Source organism: Neltuma alba, unplaced genomic scaffold (assembly GCF_004799145.2).
Source record: "Neltuma alba isolate B1F8T4 unplaced genomic scaffold, ASM479914v2 tig00011603_pilon, whole genome shotgun sequence".
Classification (NCBI taxonomy): Eukaryota; Viridiplantae; Streptophyta; class Magnoliopsida; order Fabales; family Fabaceae; genus Neltuma; species Neltuma alba.
Window position 1 is genome coordinate 79,734 of NW_021636254.1, and position 20,955 is coordinate 100,688.

Sequence of the window (20,955 nt, forward strand, 5' to 3'; positions counted from 1 at the left end):
ATGGCTTCATCTTCTTCCTCTGCTCCATCTTCTCAATCTCCAAAGAAATATGACGTTTTTATTAATTTCAGAGGTGAGGACACCCGCTTCAACTTCACAGGCCACTTTCATGAAGCTCTTTGCAGAAACCAAATAGATACATACATCGACTATAGACTTGAGAAAGGAGATGAGGTGTGGCCATCTCTTGAGAAAGCCATTGAAGATTCAACTCTGTTCATAGTGATATTCTCAAAAAACTATGCATCTTCCACGTGGTGCCTGAAGGAGCTTGCAAAAATATTAGAGTGCTCCAAAAATCAAGGTTGCTTTGTTATGCCGGTGTTCCACAGAGTGGATCCTTCACATGTGAGGAAGCAGTCTAGGAGTTACCAAAAAGCATTCGAAGAACATGAGCGCAAAAGAAGCATTAACAATCAACAACTGCAAAAGTGGAGGGAGGCTCTTACTCAAGCTGCCAATTTGTCTGGTTGGCATTGTAGCTTCAATAGGTAACTACATATTTATGATCTTCCTCTTATCATTTTCTTCCATGCCTGGGGCTAAATTAAATCAATCTTTGAGGCATTTAATGGAAGTTACGCTGATGATCATAAAGAGAATAGCTTCTCTTGTACACTATGCTTATCCAGTCCACCGGGTCCATCAACTTTACTGTTATGATATTTTAATCTAAATCCCTGTCTCACTATAGTCATAACGATGCATTCGTAGCCATAACAACATGAAGCTGGAATTTTATATGTATCTAGTTATGTCATCTAATATAAGTAATATTTCTTAAAAAAAAATAGCATAACAAATTTTAAAATTTGGCAAATCTTCATAGTTACATGTCATTAGGAATAGTTCAAAATTTGAAATGAATAGATAATATGGGTATTAACTTTGATGCCTCTTTATTTTTTCAATGGTGTGTAGGGATGAAGCGGAGCTAATTAAAGAAATAGTGAATTGTGTCACGCAAAAGTTGGGCCCTAGGTATCGAAGGGAAGATTATCTAGAAGGCTTGATTGGAATTCACAAAAGAATGGCCGCTATAGAATCATTGTTGGGCAAAGTTTCAAATAATAGTGGTTGCCAATTCATTGGAATTTGGGGCATGGGCGGTTTGGGCAAAACAACTCTTGCAAAAGCATTGTTTAACAAGTTGCATTTTACATATGAAGGGTCTTGCTTTTTGGCTAATGTAAGGGAAGAATCAAAGAAAAATGGGACAGATGCTTTGAGGGAAAAAATTGTTTGGAAGTTATTAGGGGATAAAGAATCTCACTTTGGCAATGCCATATATCCTTATACCATGAGTAGGCTTGGTCGGAAAAAAGTTTTCATTGTGCTTGATGATGTTGAACAATTAGAAAATTTAGTTGGAAGACGTCAGTTTGGATCAGGCAGCAAAGTCTTAATAACAACCAGAGATAAGCAAGTGCTTGGTAAGGAAGTGGATGATATATATGTGCTTTATTGTTTGGATCCTGATGAAGCTTTTCAACTTTTCTCCTTGAATGCTTTCAAAAAAGGCTACAGTGATCCAAAGATAAGAGGGCTAGTAGAAAAGGTGACTGAATATGCAAGTGGAAATCCATTGGCCCTAAAGGTTTTAGGCTCCTTCTTGCACAGCAAAAAGCAAGAAGCATGGAAAAGCCAATTGGAAAAGCTTCAAAAATTTCCTTGTCCAAAAGTCAATGATATCCTCAGATTGAGCTTTGAAGGACTTGATGATGAGGAAGAGAAAAATATTTTCTTGCATATTGCATGTTTTTTCAATTATGATTATGATGTTGAGAGTGTTAAAAAATTGTTAGATGCATGCAGTTATTCAATCGAAATTGGATTGGCGAGACTTGAAGATAAGGCTCTTTTAGATATTGATAGAGGAAAAATATGTATGCACAGTCTGATAAAACAAATGGGTAAACAAATTGTTCGTGAAGAATCATTAAATTATCCAACATGGTGCAACATATTTTGGATTTTCAAGAAAAGTGTTGAAATATTGAAGAAAAATATGGTAAGTGTGAAATTTATACATTTATTTATTAAAGAGATTGTCGACTTCCAAATTCCTATTTGATTTATATGACTTTTTTATTACTATTATTATTTTTTGTTTGGTAGGGAAGTATTGAAGGCATGATTATGAACCTTTTAGAAGTTGAAGAGACGCGAGTAATTATTAAAGCATTTCGTTCAATGCCCAATCTAAAGTTTCTCAGGGTTTATGGAAATTTAAATGTTCAGCTTATGAACAAGTTAAATGCTTCTGGTATGATGTTTTTGTCAAGAAACCTCATGCTATTGGATTGGGTAGGATGCCCTTTAAAGACCTTGCCGACAACATTCAAGGGTGAAAATCTTGTTGAAATAAACATGCCCAACAGCAAATTGACAAAACTTTGGGATGGAGAGCAGGTAAATTTTATATTTTTTCTTTGAAAATATTATTAATGCACTAGTTGAAAATTTTTATTATGTGCCTTTTCTGTACTCTTAATTATTTGTGAGCTTTTATCTGTGGGTCTTTAAAACCTCTTAAAAAATTCAATGAAAGACTGACAGCACCCATTCTAAAAAATGCGTTTGTGTTTCACCATCACACCAATATTTATAAAGATTACTGATTTAGTGTAATTTTAGAAAGTTGTAAAACCTTTCGACATTAACAAGTAATTTTTTTTAGTAAAACTATTGAAAAAGGATAAGAGAACGTAATTATTTTCGTTTTTGCCACCAATCTTACCATGGAATTTACATATATATATATATTTTGCAGAATCTTGTGAATTTAAGCAAAATCAATCTTTGTGGATCAAAAGACTTGGTGGAGCTCCCAAATTTTTCCAAGGCCGTACGTCTTGCACGAGTTGATCTCAGATATTGTATAAAATTGCAAAATGTTCATCCATCTATTTTATCTCTCCAGAGCCTTTGTGATTTAGTGCTAAGAGGTTGCAAAAACCTTACCAGCCTGACGAGCAACACCCATCTCAAATCACTGAGGAACCTGGACATGACAGGGTGCTCAGGACTATGCGAATTTTCGGTTACCACAAATGAAAAATATCGGTCTGTATTGAAGCTCTGTGGAGCAGCCATCAATGGTGAGTTGTGCTCATCAAGTGGACATCTCAGCAAAATTTATCTTTTGAATCTAGAAAAATGCAAAGGTGTGACAAGTCTTCACAAATTGGTTGACGCGCGCACCCTTCGGCGCCTTAATGCTGAATATTGTAATAAGCTAGCATCAAATCTACGTTCCACATTTGATGAGATGCGTGCTTTGCAATATCTAGAGCTAACTGATTGTAGTGAATTATATGAAGTGCCTGACAACATCAGCTTCTTGTCGTCATTAGGTCAGTTAGATCTCTCGAGGAGTAATATAGAGACTTTACCTTTAAGCATAAAAAATCTTTCAAGACTGGAGGTTCTTTTCTTAAATGGATGCGAAAGGCTTCGGTCTCTACCACAACTCCCTCCCTCTATCCGTAGACTGAGCACCAACGACTGCCTGTCCCTTGAGACTTTACATTCACCTTTAATGAGTAGAGATAAAGAGGGAAAACATTATTTTTACTTCAGTTTCAGAAATTGCATGAAGTTGGATGGGCTGTCAATCAAAGCTGTTGAGGCCACGGTGCTACTTTCCATAAATAATAACAAAGACATTGATTACAGGGCTGCAATGGAATATCCGGGAGAAAGAGTTGCAGAGTGGGTCATGTATAGGACTACGCAGTCTTTGGTGACTGTGGATCTCAGTTCCATTCCACAACCTTGGGATGGCGCTTTCATTTTCTGCGCCGTCATTCCTAGATCGTTGTCGAAGTGGACAAATATTAATGCCAAATTGTTTATTGATGGTCAATATGCTTGGGAGTCTAGAAGCGCACCTGTCTATGGGCCCCTGTTGGTAAATCATGTTGTTCTTTGGTACGATGCAGAGTTACGTAGACAAGTACAAAGGAAAATTGAAGACAAGAAAAGACAAGCTCAAAGCAACACTTATCATCCATTGATTCGAATTGAATTCATGTGGGAGGGTGAAGATTTAGGAGAGAGAAAAGAGTGGGGGGTGTGGCCGACATCTACAGTTGAATATCAAAATTACATCAAAAAAATTCAATTGGCATCATTGCATCCACATCGTAGCTCTAATGCGACGCAATCGGCCTCTCAAAAGCGCAAATATCACAGCCTACTTCGATGAATTTCATGAAATGGTTTTTGAGTTTTACAGCTCTCTAGTTCAATTCATATGCTGCCTCAACTTCGTATATTACTCTCGTGCCTCCACCTCAAAATGGTATGCTCTGGTTTTAACAACTGGTGATAGACTTGCTTCTTCTTTTTTTTTTTTTTAATCATTTGTGCGTTCTTATTACCGCATAATTATGTTGTACCTTTGGCATGTGTATAATTAATTTAGCATTTTTGAAGAATTGGATTTAACTAATGGACATTAAGCTGACTATTTCTTACTTCTAATATTTAAGAATCACAGGAAATTATGACTAAGCAGATTGAGAAAGAAAAAGATTTATGGACATTGAGGATTGGAAGCCATTGCAAATATAAAGATCAAGTTCATCTACATACGCAAGTGAAAGCATCCGAAGATTATGAGAAGAAGAGGAAACAACGGGTTCGATTTTTGAACAGTAATATCCTCTCATCTTTTCTTTTTCAGTCCTCATCACTGATGGCTGCATTTCCATTTCATTTACATATTCATAAGGCTACATCCATTAAAGTCGTAAACTCATAATTAGTAGCCTAAAAAGTTTGATCTGGTCCAAGTCATCCGATCATCTTGCTTTGTGAAAAAAAAGTTTTACAACAGTTTTGAAAATATTTGTTAATCTGCAAAGTTGCATTCAATTAGAAATACCCTAAAATCTTAGCGTCTGTGCCATATGAAAAAATTAGTATGCTGCATGTGATCCAAATTAAATGACTAAAATTCTGAAAGAGAAAGAAATTAAAAAGCAACAATGAAACACCAAGATTCTTCTTCACTACGGGAAATTAGCATCCAAAATTTATAAGGGAATTAAGACAAACGAACAAATAAAAACGTTGGTAACAATTTCGACTGCACTGCGGCTGTCATGGATAATGTTATTGAAATTAATTATTCTGTTGTAACAGAGAAAAAGATACATTAAAATATAGTAAGATACTGTATAGATATTTAGATGTAATTGTGTAAAAATAATAATAATAATAATAATTAAAAAAAGAAGAAGAAGAAGAACCGCAAAATATAAAAAAAAAATTTTAACCCATAAATATATGAACATCCTTTAAAAAAAAAGAATGTTGGTATAAATAACCTTTACTTTATTATATTTATATATATATATATATATAATACATGCCTTTGATGTCTAGTACTATGAAGCATCGAGTCATATTTGATTATTATTGAACTCGTTCGGGATAAATAAACTTTATTTTATATATATATATATAAAGATAGTTTAATTTAAGCTATTTACATCAATCAATCAATCAATCAACTAACTATATTCTTAAAAGTTTGTAATACCCGATTCGCTTATTATAATATTTGAATATATTTAATTAATGAGATTTGAATAATGCTTTGGTTAGAATTTATGTATATTAAATTAAATGAGAATATCATTATTAAATAGAATTTCAATTAGAAATTCAAATGAAGAAACTAATAATTAATTTTGAATTTGAATAATATCTTAATTGAGATTTGAATATATTAAATTGAATAGAGAGTATCATAATTAAATAGTAACTCAATCAGAGGCCTAAATAGATAAATAAATAAATAATTTTAAATTTTCATATATTTTTCCTAACTTATGCATATCTAATTTAAATTTCATTTGAGTGAATAAAAAACTCATATTCCTATAAGTGAACATTGATTAGAATTTAAAGTCTCATCAAATATTCTAGTCTGTGCATAGCAATAAGGAGAAATTTCTAGTTCTACCCATATAGTAGGTGACGTCCCACCCTCAAAACATGAGCCTGCCTCAGGCAATTAGATTGAGGTTAATATTTGATAGCTGGGATTTAATACTAGTCTATTTTTATATATTTTTTGAAATGTTTTATTCTACGACATGCAAAACCTAAAATTTTAAGTATAAATAATTTTTAAACGTTATTTTTTCTAAAAAATAAAAATTTATTATTAAAAATCTATGATAAAAATTTTAAATCAAATCCAGACGTCTTCAACAAATCTCCCATTCTCCACTCCACTTGCTTCAGAGCCACCCAAAAAAAGGGCATCTTAGTGGCCTTTCAATTGTGATTCGTTTTTTATTAGGTCCATTTGGTAGCAGAGAAATTCCCATGTGCACTACGAACATCACATCATTTGTGATCTTCTCAATTAAACGAAACCAACTCAGAATACATCACATCATTTATACTCTTTCCTACTAGAATACGCCAAGTCACATCATTTTTATGCCCCTTAAAAGCATTTACATCTTACGTGGTATTTTTTAAAATTACAAAACATAATGAGATATGCAGTGGGTCCCACCATTCCTTTCTTTTATACCACTCTTTCCTGGGTTCGGATTCTCTCAGCGGCTGGTTTCTCCGCCTCTCTCAGAAGCCTTGAATCCTACCCGTCCAATCCATCCAACCACCCATAAGGAGACACGTCATAAGGCTTTTAAAATTGTATCTAAATCATCGTCTGGTTATATCCTGACCATCCATTCAATTTCATGTCCCACCAAATCCCTATCAACTTCGCGAATGCACTCTGCAGTCAAAGTTTCAGCCCATCTGCGATGCAAATGAGGAGCTCCGTCATCACCCATGGTCCAGCATCTGCATTACAGATTACACCTCTTTCTTATCTTCACCGTTCTGCTTTATCATTCTCTTCCTCATTATTTGACTGCTGGATGCTTACTTCACTTAATCGATTTTTTTCCCCATTCTTGGTGCTTCTTCGTCGACTACCGACTTTCATCCGTTCTCAAAATTGGTTCTCTGACTCTAATTTTCACTTTGCTTAATTGTGACCTATATCAATAAGCCTTTACGGATTCAAATCAATCAATACAGAGGCTTTCTTATTCTCCACCACTGTCCCCCCGTTTTCTTCATTGTTTATTCTTTCTTTGTTCATCAGCTACCGCGGCTTTCTCGCTGCATCGGTCGAATTTTAATGTGACGACAATTTATGCTAGAACTGTAACGCATTATATATAGGAGCTGGACAATAAAATGTTGTATTCCTTCTCGCTTGCACAGTCGAGAAGCAAATATCTTGTTATGAGCTGTTAAACAAAAAAGAAAGGGAACTTCTTTACTGCTATTAACAACTTAGGAATACTAAAACTACAATGAAGCCTTTATTTTTTTTTCCATCTCCCATTCTCCCTTGGAAAAGCATCGACTGATGTGTATATCGCTTGTTGGCTTTGTCGTCTTCATATTTCTTACGGTCTTGAGTTTCTATCATGCCAGCAAGAGATGGCTCAATCACTTGTAAGGATTAGTTTGGGTCTTCATATTGCATTTTTATATGATATGAAGATGAACCAGATTGCCTTGCGTGAAGCTTTCTCGCCAAGCTCAGCTAGCAGAATGTTGAAGGTTTATTGTTCTAAAGGCATAAAATATATTCGAGTTGCGACTTTTAATACTTTTTGACGTGTCTCCCTGTGAGTGCTCCGATGGATTGGATGGCTAGGATGTTGAGATTCTGAGGGATGAGGAGAAAATAGCTTCTGAGAAGATCTGCTTCCCTCTTCACCCCCCTGCCCCACTCTCTCTCCCTTCACCGTTTCCACTTTACATGAAAAGCAGCTTTCATCAATGTAGCAAGGACAATCTCAGAAGAGAGATTAACGTAAGTTATAAGGATCTCGATTTCATCATTGGTGAGATGCTAGTGATGGTGAATCCAAACGAAAGGTTTGGATCTGACAGATATTCTCCTTCGACTTCAAGCTCCGCATCTCATTACCTGTAGATTCGGCACATCAATCTCCCTCTTTGAAGAGGTATTTGTAGATCTCTTCACTATTTTTCTCAAGAATGATCGTGGTTGTCGTAACTGTGGCGGCAGCGACAGTGGCGACACACAGTTGACGTGTGTGTGGAGTTGATACGCTAGATTTAACACAAATAAGGAACTTGATTCTCAGAAACTATGAAACACCCACAAACGAATGCTTGAAGCCTCTGCTATTTTTGTACTGATTTATTGTTTGCAATGATTGAACTACGACTTTAATAGCCTCTCATTCCATTATTAGTAGCTGAAACTGTGATTAGGTTTTGATGGGGAAGGAAGAGAGAGATAATATGGGGGAGGAGAAAGGGGGCAGTGGGATTGTGGAGGGTTGGAACCGACTAGCCCAAGAGGGCGGGAGACAATCAGATGGTGGAACCCACAACATGATTTTGTTGTGTTTTGATTTAGTGTTTTATAATTTTAGAAAATGCCAGCTAAGAAGGTGGGATTAAACTGACTGTGACTTAGGGTGTGTTTGGATGAAACCAAACCGTGGTTTGAAGAATAGCTTCTGGAGAATAGATTTTATGAAAAAGTAATTCTGAAAAGTAAGAGTGTTTGGATAGTTATTACAAGAAGTACTTTTTACATGTGAAAATTACCAAAAAAAGTCTAAGTTAATATCATAATTATATAAGGGATAGATTTTATGATATATTTTGATTTGAAGAAATAAAATTGTTAATGAAATCATTTTTACTAACATAATTAATAATATATAAGATAATATAATTAATACACAATTAATATGTGTATATATATTTATAAAACATAATATTAAATATGTTTATAGAAAAATGAATTTTTTTGGCTAACAGAAAAATATTAATTTCCTTTAAAGATTTTAAACATGAAATCCTATAACATTTTTTCACGACTACTTTTTGTAATAACATACTACATGTATAATAACCTCTGATATTTAATATAATTAATTAATTAATTGTCACCACATGTATATATATTCATAAAATATAAGAGTAAAAATATTTTTAGAGAAGATGAATTATTTTGTTGCAAACACAAAATCATGTATTTTTCATGAAAATTATAAACATGAAATGAGATGATATTGTTTGATAAAATAGAATAAACATGTCTTAAAACAATTTATTAATTATTAAAGTAAGTAATAATTGGCGTGAGAATATAAGGTATAATATTAATAAAAGAAATATAAATAAAGAAGTGTCATAATAATTAAGATGATGCATCGATACAAAGCATTTGTAATAGCTTTTGTTTTTAACTATATATTACAATCTATGATAAAAGGAAATAAATAAGACATGACTACTATCCTTGTATTGAATTAACAAGTTCGTCTCTTATGCTGTCACGAACTTGAGCCATGTAAGATGAAGATTGAATTGATGAATGTATACGTGAAAATCCAACCCCATCATCATCTTCTTCTGCATAAGTACCTTCTTCTTCCAACTGAACGAATCCAGAATCAGTAATAGATGTCGTTCTAATAAAATTATGTATAGCCATCGTTGCACAAACGATTTTAACTTGTGTTTCATAATCATAGGATGGCATGTTTCGTAAGATTGCGAACTTTTTTTTTCCAAACTTCGAAAGTTCTTTCAATTGTACTCCTTAAACTTGAATGGAAATAATTAAAGACCTCATTGTCATTTTCAAACCCAGATGTCCTTCGAAAATCAGACAGATGGTAATGCTCCCGTCTGTATGGGCCGAGATATCCATTTGGTGTTGGGTATCCAGCATCCACCAAATAATATTTTCCTATATAAAAAGTGAAATTATTGTAAATTATGTTTCTATTGTTAAGCTAGATATAAATAAAATATAGGAAATAAAAAAATACCTTCAGGTGGATAGGGAAAGTTCATTGAAGGAGTTGTGAGGGCATGATCAAATATCTAAGCATCATATGCGCTATCTTCCCATCCGGCCAAGACAAAAGTAAAACACATGTCCTAATCACAAATCGCCATGACATTTTGTGACACTGTTCCTTTTCTAGAGATAAATTTAGTTTGATTTGTTGCACTGACAACACAGGAAACATGTGTGCCATCAATTGCTCCAATAACATGTTTAAAAAAAGGCCAGTATTTACCAAACCGAATTTTTGTATGAACATGCCGGAATGTTAGATCTTTTGGTTTGATATTAGACATGGCAAGTCTACAGCATGCCATTAGGACATTATGAAAATGTCTGCTAATTGTCTCCCCTGAATGTTGAAATCTTTCTTGTTGCATTCTACTACTAAGTGCATGGCCAACGGTATGTAAAAACATTGCAACTGATTCATGTATCCTTATATTTTTAGTTTCTTTTAGACCATGTTGTTGCAATTGTTCCACCAAACTTAAGAACACACCCCGTTACATCCTAAACATGTTATAACAATGATTGGGGTTGCTGTCTAAAACGTCCCTTACCCATAAGCTGCATGTATAAGCACTTGTATGCCGAGGCTCTTTACACAAGTTCAAAGTAGCGTATGCACCGACCAATGCTGCAACTTTGTTAACCCTTTTTTTTTTGTCCCTTAGCATGCTCTTCCACACATTTAATTTCAGCATCCATATTCGTTTTATCCTATGCACATACACATAAAGTTTAGAATTCTTATGTAGAAATTACGAAACATCTATAAAAGTTACAGAGTTGTCTGATTCATATAACAACCCACTAGTCACATAAAACGATACACATATGGAACTGTCTAATATAATAAACAAGTCATAAATCCCTAGTGTAATACTCCAAAATAAGCAGAAGTTGTTCCTTCTGATCCTTCAGAGTTGCATACATTTCCCGTGCCTCCGGCCATTCCATAAGGAGTTGTGTACACCATCTAAAGAAATCAGGATCACTGACAACTTCAGAAACTGTTTTCAGGTGAGACAGGAGTCCCCTAATTGAAATCTCATAAGCACGCGCTTCTTCTTCCAACCTTCTAGCTTCTACTCGTGAAATGACCTCAATTCCACGCTCAACCTCAAAAATATTTGTTTCAGCAATCTTGCTAAGTGCATCCGCTATTTTCATAGAGGGAGATGTGCGTTTCTTCATGACTTCACTTTTCCTTCTGACCCCCAGTGAGCTACTAGGTCGACTCCCACTCTGCTTGTACCCCCACTACTGTTATCCTGCCTCAATTCAGTGTTGCCTCCACTACCTCCACTATTCTCATTGAAGTTCACTGAGTTAAATTCCCCACTTATACCAGTTGGTGCACCTAAAATTTCATCACTATCTCCGGACCCTTCTTCCAAATCTTCATTCAGTGTTCCTTCACTTGGAAGTGTCATGGAAGAAGGTACCCATGCTTGTGGTCCCGTTGCAGCCACACTCCCGAACAGTTGAGTTAATTGATCCCTAAATTGAAGTCCTCTTTCTCTAAATTTTTCGTAGTTTGGAACTTCCTGCACATTAGACACCAATAATATCATAAAATATTCAAAAAACAGTAAATATACACAAAACATTAACAGGAAGAGAAAATGTAAGATCAAAAGGTTCAATAATTACCCTTATTTTCCTCTCCCACCAATCATCAGTTGCACTAACAGTATTCCTTTCAATATCCCATCCCAATCCTGTCTCGCCAAGCAGCCTATCCCATGTCTACTACTCCTTTCGTAGGGAATCATATTTATTCTTAAATTGAGATTTTTCATACACTCTCCTAGTTTTGGCAGTAAACTTATCACCAAGAATATCCCAAGCTTTCTTTGTTAAGTTAGTACCTTTTATTTCCTCTTGTTGCACAAGCTCAATGCACAAGTCAAAAAACACTTTAGTGGTTCTTAGATCCCAGGAAGCTTTCTCCATATCCTTACCCATTATGCTATAGTACAATTACAGCTGTTCAATTATCACAAGTTAATCAACCCAAAATCATATGAAATAACAAAAATCATATTATCTACTGTAATAGGTGAAAAAGTTGACTACATTTTAAATCTCAATTCCTTCCTACCAAACCAACTGCGACAAAAATTAACAAACAAAAGAAAATTCTAATTTTAAATGGCCAGAAAAATACACCCCCTCCTATTCAAAACTTCATTATCTCTTTTTGCTTGAAAATACTAACTTTTAAAACATCAAAACTAACTAAATAATTATATATACTTTTTCCTTTTCTTAACTATTGTACAAAGACGATTGGAAGACAAAATAATAAGAAAAATCATATTTGAACCATCATGCACCATAAATCATATTGTACTTAATTTTTGAAATAATTGTGTATTACGAATATTTTTGAAAAAAATTCGTTCATGTGTGTAATTAATACAAATGTTCATGATGAACACAATAATATTATATAAAGTTATCGGATTTGTCAGCTGAAAATATAAAAGACTAGCAATATAAACCTCTAACCAAAATACAAATCACTTCTTTCAATATATACATGGATTTGAGTTGTGATTCTATTTGTCCTCACTATCAAAAGTTGGCCATAAATTTATCAAAGTCCTTAATACAACAATACAGGACAACACATTCCAAATCAGATCGACTCTTAACAAATAATATTCATTAATTTAATTAATCACAAACCTAAAGTACTATAAAAAAAATACAAAGTCCCAATATATTGTTCGACTTCACAGGCTTCTTCTCGGGGGGAATCTGGATAGGAAAAAGGGATCCCACGCCAAGCAACTAGAGCAAAAAGAATTTTCATTTTATATACCCAGTAGAATTCAATTTGCAGGCTTTCTCGTCTCCAAAACAATATCACAAGATATATCCTTTGCCTCCAAAACCACATTTCGTTTCATAAAATCAGACTGCTATGAAACCAAAGCAAGCAATAATATCTCATTCCTTCGATCAACATGTCGATCAGTTTTCCAAAAAACTAGTTGAACAAATTCATAAACAAAAGTGGGAGAAAGTTTGCAAAACAAATCAGATCCACAACCAGGAAACCGAGCTACAATTCAAAGAGCATAGTAGAACACTACAGCCAAATCATTCCAAAATCTTTCAGTTTACGACAGGGAAAATACTGAAGCCAAAACAAAATCTTTAATGTCACCAGAGAGAGCTTACCTGAGTGGAAAATCTGACCAACCAAGCTCTACACGGCGACCTGACCAACCAAGCTCTACACGGCGACTTGACTGGGCAAACTGAACAACCTCATATTGGAAACCGAGGATTGATGGATCGGACAACCCAACGCGACAAAATTCACAGCCGAGACGAGCTGAGCGAAGAGCGATGACGGAGAAAGAAGGGGGAAGAGGTGAGCTGATGAAGCTAAGAGACGAGCTGAGCGAAGAGCGACAGCGAAATTCAGAGCAGCGATGGTGAAGTCAAGAGCAAAGAGGCGAGCAGAACTGAGAGGTGAGCTGGGTGAAGAGAGGTGAGCAGCAACGTGAAGAGCGATGGCGAAGCAACTATGAGAAGAGCAAAGCGGCGAGCAGAGAAAGAGGTGAGCTTCTCGCGAGCAAAGTGAAGAGAGAACCACAGTCCAAAAGTGTCGGCTAGCGCAGGGTATTTTTGGGTCAATGCCTTTGCCTTCAATTATTTCAGCCAGAAGCGAGAAATTCTTGCTTCTGATAAAACCATGGTTTCACCGGTGGAAACCATGGTTTCAACCTAGACCACGGTTTCACCAAAATGTCTGCCTGTTTGGATGATTTTATGTGCAAACCATGGTTTAACCTTCCAAACCATGGTTTGCTTTGTCATCCAAACAGAGCCTTGCTGTGTTTTGATTCGATAGAGTATATATGATGTGGCAAGAATTTCTCTTGGTACCAGGAAAAATGAGAGGAACTAAATTTTTTAAAATAAAATTAATTTAAAAAATTTTAAAAGTAGGTTAAAAGCTTTTAATTAATTTTTTATGTTATTTTTTATTAAATTTTAAAACCCTATTTTTCTCATTTTTTAAAATGAGCTAACCTTGTAAAACCAGTGCCGTAGACTGGAGGCCTTCTCCCGTAGTGTCTTTTGCCACCACCGTCGATGGTTCGCTGGTCGCCGCAGCCCGTGAAGACGGCTCCTTGGAGATTTGGCTTTTGAGCTCCGGCTCTGTCGGCTGGCACTGTCGGTTGGTAAATTAGCTTCTTCTTAGTGCTGGATTATTTTTATTTTTAGTTTAGGAGTTCTTAATTTAATCAGTATTATTAATTTAGTTTATATAAGTTCCTGATGCATTTGGCTTCATAGTCGCAGACGACTCATGGAGACCCTAATGCAAGAATCCCCGCACTACCTTATTTAATTTGGTGCCCCGGGGTTTCAAGGGCTACACCATTGGGTCAATTATTTTCCTCCAACATCAATGGTTCAGTTTCTAAGTCGGATATTTTCCACCAGACACAGAAGTTGCGGAATAATTCCTTTTCTTTAACATTTTAGAAGCTGTACTTGGTTTGCCTTTTTGTGACTTCGCATTTAGACCTCACGTTCTGCATATGTAAGTTAGGATGGCGGCTCATATGCCTTCTTGTCTTGTGGCCGTGGGGTTAATCATGTTAGAAAGTTTGGGATCTTAATGCATATGTTAATACATGTCATTGAATGACTTGCCTAGTCTTGATAATGCTGTTGCAGACTGTGCTTGGTTCGGCTTGTGTCTCATTATATGGCAGATGGCCATGGCACCATTTAAGAGACTCAAAGTGACGATATTAATGCTGAAGCAGAGCCTGATCACATGACCAATGGATCACTTGAAGGATCGTGAAGAACATGAAACCAGTGAAAACGAAGAAGATTCTGACTCACCCATTTCTCTTAAAACACTTACGCAATTTGCAGTGATGATGGATCTGTGCCAATATATGCCACCTCATACACATGGTGTCAGGGCCTTGACTGGGGCAGTACCAATCTGTTGAGGTTTGTCCTTGCGTTTTATTTCTACACCATTTCTTTGGAGACAATTTATGTAATCCCATGTTAAGCATGTGAATGAGACCTTATATGTTGTTGGTTTCAGTTTCATCCACCGATTCTATTCATTTGTTCTGTGCTTATGTTGGACAGATCCCTTGACGGCTAAGCAGAGTAGAAGGGCTCATTGTTTAATCAATCAGCAATGCTTATAGTGCAGTCTTCTCATATTGTTTAGATGTTTTTTCTGTACAATCAAAAGAAGCTTTCTTTCCTGATGCCACTCATGTCACAGCTCGAGGCTTTGCAAAAAATGATATGCTTATAGTCCAGTCTTTGATATTGTTCTTAATTCTTTCTCCTTTCTCTTCGAATTGTTATTTAAAGTTTTCAAGGTTCAATTGCATTTTGGTCTGCAACACTGGGATTTTATCCTGGTCCTTGCATAACTCTGTCAATGAGAATTTTCTGGGCACAAAGGGCCTTTAATCTTGGCTTATGGTTTAAACGAGTCTCTTTCTTTAAGTGCTCTGTTATTATGTATTCTTGTGCTTCTAGTTCTGCTCTCCCTTCTTTGCAACTGCAACGTCCGCAAAAAGAGAAAACTTCATCTTTTATTTCTGATTTTCCAAACAGAGTATTCGTACTTTTGTCACTCTATTCACAACACACATCACATTCTATTCTGCATGTGCTCACCGCCTCCATCTCCCTATTTTCAGGCTTATGGCTTTTTGAATAATAATCAGATTCAAAGTGGATCCCCATACGTATGCATCATAATATAACGAACTTACTGGGACAGAGCAAGGGGTGAGAGACTAGCCGAACCTGAAAAGCAATCAAAATTATTCTCTCACCTCAATTTCATTAGTTCCTTCAACCAAACAACCAAAACATTACTTTACATTTTGGATTGTTTGGTGCGAAGCATTAAAAATTTACAATAAGAATTGAGATTGAGAAAATAGTATTTAGTATGAGAGATTACTTGTTATATAAGATTAAATAAACCCATATATGTAAGATTACTTTACTTTTTGGGTTGACTCCAGTATATATTTTTAAAGTGTGTCAACTAATTTTGATTGATTTTTTGATATATGCAATTCATTTATTTGAAGCTTATAAGGGAATATCAGTAATCATGTGATCAATAAAACAGTAGAGGTATCTAGGATATAAAATATGATTAATTATTCAAAAATAGCATTAATTCCCTTCTCACTTCTCTTAGGCACAAATACATCATGTTGTCATAACCCAAAATCTAACACAAAAAACCGTCTAATTATAGTGATGCGTTAATGCTGCCTAGGGAAAAAAAACTGTTGTACCGAGTTATATAACAAATTTACGGTTGTTAAAAATATTGGTTAAATTAATTATTTATAGTAAATATATATTGATTTCTCTAAAATATTCTTTCTAGTTTATTGATCAAAAGTAATTTTCATATATAAAATAAATAAGGATAATTTAGAAAAAAATTATAAATTTGAAAGATAAAAAATATATTGAAATTTTATATTTAAAATTAAAGTAAATTTTTTTAACTAACTGTTATATTTAGAATAGATAAGAGTACAATAACATGCATCTTACCCAAACAAGTCTTTTTCTATTTTTATTTGTAAAAGCTAAAAAAAATTAAAAAATGGAAATCTAGCAAATCCTTTAATGATGGCTTGTTTGATTGAAGAGGAGAGGAAATGAAAGCTGATAATAATTAAAAGAAAAAATGTCAAAACTTGCACATTTGAATGTTAAGACTTGAATGGTTACTAGCTCTGGCCTTGGTAGTAGCATTTCATTTTAGATGTTGCATCAATCTTTCATATAATACATTATTATTTGTCGAAGAAAATAATTATTTATTCAATGTTATATTTCTAAAGCGATGATACATGCTAGAACTCGAGAAAAAGAGTGGAAACACAAATGATAGGTATATTTCCTCGGGAAATTTCTTTCTTTCTTTTTTTTTTTTTTTGGGGACAAGTTGGGAAATTTGAGTGAGCTTTGGGTGAAGGTCTCCGAGAAATTTGATCAAGAACTAATTTCGGTGAAGGTGTGGTGGCAATATCCCTTCTCTGCTTACCGTTCTTTGTGAAAGTTCTCAGAAGTCACCCTGGAGCCAACTTTTTGTAAATCTTTAAAAGTTGCCTTTGCTTTTATTTATTATAAGGAAAAATGATATAAAAAAATATAAATTATAATATTTTAATTAAGACATCTAAGAGGTCAAAATCTCAAGAGAGAAAGCAATACCTGATTTGATATCGGAAAAATAACAAATAAAGAAGGTTAAATATATGATATATTAATTTGGAAAGCTAAGGATTTCAAAGGATAGAAAGGAAAGTCCTTTTCAAACTGGAATTTTGAAATTCATTAAAATAACAAAAATGCCTTTTGTCTCTTCCCCCCCCCAAAAAAAGAGACTCAACCCCTCATCGATGACTGGCCACTGCCTACGACCATTCGCCGGCAGTCGGCCACCACCCGCAGGTGTCGGCACTGGCCACTAATGTGGTGGCCGCTGATAGAATTTTTTTTGTCACAGATTTTTTGTTGGCCATGTGAGAATATTTCAAAAAAGTGGTGGGAGTAGGATTTAATCCCACTATCCCTTGGTCATTTGGGCCAACAAAAAAATTGATGACCTTTGTGTCACCAAAAATTTATTAACTTTATAATGAAAACAAAAATATAAATTGACTCTTTTACTATGGCTCTAGTCCATAACAACAATTTATTTGGAGATGATAAGTCTTAATCAAAAAATAAAAAGTCTAAATTTGATATTAACAAAGTAACTTTTCTGATATATAACAGGAAATAACATGTACATTGATTAAAATGATAATAATTTATTTAGAAATGACATGTCTTGATTGAAAAATAACAAGTCTAAAATTGATATTAACAATATGTTTTTTTCTGATATATAACAGGAAGTAACAGGTGTATTAATTAAAAATAATAACAATTTATTTGGGAATAATAAGTCTTAATTATGAAACGATATGTCTTGATTGCTTGATCAGTTCTGATATACCTTAGAGCTTCCTTCACAGGTGCAGGGGATAATTGAAGAGAAGAGTGCTGATCAGAGCACCAATAATCATGAATCAGTTGAAATAAAATTCTTTGTTAAAACTCCTATAGTCCTGTTCCAGTTTTGGGCGTGAGAGGGCGTGGAGTATGTCCAGCGGGTGCATCAGGATATGGAAATTATATTCAACAAATGGAACGGTGTTACAGTCTCAGCCTAATTCAGTGGAAATCAAAGGAGGCTGCTCCTGTGACAACAGTAATGACAAAAAAGTGGTCCCTAGGAAGTCCAAGGATTTTCTCTTCCCAAGCCCACCAACCGTGACACGGAAGAATATAACACGTGGCTTCAAAGATTTTATCCTCGTGTTGCGCTGCTTGTCTTTTATTAGTTTGATGAGTTTTATGAAGATTCAGTCCTTGTAAAATCCAGGTGGAAATGCACAGATTGGGGACATTAAATTGTTAATTTTCTTAAAAAATAAAACGAAAATACAAAAATATCCCTGACAACTACAAAAAGTCTTCTTCCGTCCATCATCCCAAAGTATTCATGTGCTTTTTTGGCTCTCTCTCTCTCTCTCTACGACCAGCTCACGCAGAGAAACTTTGCTTTTGTCTTTTACTTCTTATTTTCCAAACAGAGCATTTGTACTTTGGTGACTCCATTCACAGCAAGCATCATATAGCAACAATGTTTACTTTAAAAAAAAAAAATTCAAATTTTGTACAAGTACTATCATTTGTGCATTAATGAAACGCAGCCTATCCTTTCAGATTCTAAGTGCTAATTCTACATGCGTTCTTGGCTCTCCATCTCCTAATTTCAGGTTTATGGCATTTTTTGAATAATCACATAAATAAAAAACAAGAAATAAAACGAAAGCACTCCATTTGAAATTAGGGGATCCTCAACTTCAGAGTATCTCTCTGCCTATGCATTGTAATATAACGAAATGGGGCAGAACAAGATGTGAGAGGCAAAACAGAGTATAGAGTCTCCCAAAAAGTAAAACGATTCTGTTTCTTTTTTTATTTTTTTATTTCATTCGGAAAAGTTACAACAATACATTTTCCCGAAGTCTCACATTTGACTACTCCCTATGTCTCGAAAGTAAGTCCTAGTTTTTAGAATTGTTTTGGTGCCAAGTCTCATTACAAAGTTCTGGATGTAATTAAAACATAACACGTCTTATGAAAGACCCCATTTACCTATCTTGTCTAGCAAGATGGCCTATGTTAGCAGTTGGCCTTCAACACATCTTTACCCAACGCATAGTGATCAATATGAAAAGTACAAAATTGATAATAAACCAAAGCATCAACTGATTCATGTTGCAATCAAGCAAGAAATCTAAGGGCCTGTTTGGATACTCCAAAACTGTGGTTTCAGAAGCATTTTTTCGCAAAACGAGATAACCTCCTCTACATATTTACTTCGTAATCCGTAAAAGCACTTCTGAAACCATGGTTTGGTTTCTATCCAAACACTCCCTAAATCAAGTTCGTATATATAAAGCTCTAATAATGGGATATTCAAGTTACCTCATAATAAGAATTGATCTTTTCATTCCTTCGCACGTCTAACCATCCCTCTGTGATAAAACTCCCACCGAAATTACTTTCCCTTATTCTTTCGCTTTCCTTGGGGATCAAATTCTTTTTCAAGTTCCGTTTTGGAATCAATGAAACTCCGCCCGATTCAAATGGGCTGAGTTAGTCAACATATTCCAGATTTTCATGTCAAAGGACATCAAAGAAAGATTTAATTAACTTCAGAGAGGCTCCTCTTTTGAAATATAATGTTGCGTTTGATTCCTTTGATTTTAGAACTACTCTGTCTCTCCCACACTGAGAAAGTGGTGAAGCTCGTTACAAATGTCATCAATGTTTATATAACAGGGCTCTCCATATTTTTTTCAAGTGTTGAAATTGTTAAAAAATTGTTGTAAATGTGATTAATAAAGTGGCGAGACTTATTACAAGTGTTGTTAATACACTACATGTTGAAAATGTAATCAATTATTTTGATCGAGACTTCTTGCCTGGATAGTTATCTTCGATTACCGGTTCTTAATATTAGAATTAATTTGACCTTTAATTTGGTCATAAATATAAAATCTCAATCTATTTTATTTCTCATGTTTATTTATTTATTTAAGTAGTTATTGTAATAGTTGCACATGTTAAAAGTTTTATTAAATATTAAAGCTAACAAATTTGATTAGCAATGCTATTTTAGAAAAATAACACTTATTTATTATAAATAACTAACTTAACAAATTTTCTTAATCTACTCAAATTAGTTAATTAATTTTTATATTAAAATCGGATGAAGTATTTGATTTTCTAATATTACAACAAATGGGTTTGGGTGGCTCATTGGTCACAAAACATCTTCAGAACTAAATCCCACATGAACTATTTTGGCAACCAAAAAACAGTTGTTGCCGACACTCGTCGCCAGTGGCCATCACTGCTCTAGAGCTGTTAGTGACGAGGTGGGCCATCGTCACTGAGAATTTTAAAATTACTACATATGTTAAGTATGGGAGTATTAACATTCAAGCGAAAAAACAACCCCTCCAAAAAGAGTCACATCCCCATTTATGACTTATGAGGCTTCTCTGCAGCAGCCATGTGTGCTGGCACTTTACCTTTGCTTTTTCCGTATCGCCTGTCGGTATTCAATAATTTGCCCCATAATAATGCATATCAGCAATTATTTTTGCCCTCCACCAAAAGACAACCAATCAACAGTAATTCTTATCAATTTAAAAAGTGTTAAATCAAATTATGATTTAAAAAATAATTTTACAGCATATAAAATAATATATAAAAAATTTTATTTCGAGTTATGTAAAAATATTTTTTAAAAATGTTTTAGAATTTCAAACATTCCCTTGGACCGTGTTTGGTATGCTGAAAATCTAGCTCCAAAAAAAAAAAACCCAAAATTCTCCAGAGGCTTAGTGCATTTGATTCGACAATCTTTTAGGAAGTAATTTGCC

At 34.6% G+C, this 20,955-nt stretch overlaps 1 protein-coding gene across 1 annotated transcript; it reads left to right on the forward strand.

Moving 5' to 3' along the window:
• On the forward strand, nucleotides 1-4,210 carry LOC114715632 (disease resistance-like protein DSC1). The gene is made up of 4 exons (XM_028900493.1): nucleotides 1-491; nucleotides 922-2,011; nucleotides 2,119-2,412; nucleotides 2,924-4,210. The coding sequence occupies exons 1-4, from the start codon at nucleotides 1-3 to the stop codon at nucleotides 4,208-4,210; spliced, it is 3,162 nt and encodes a 1,053-aa protein (XP_028756326.1).
• The last annotated feature ends 16,745 nt before the right edge of the window (nucleotides 4,211-20,955 follow it).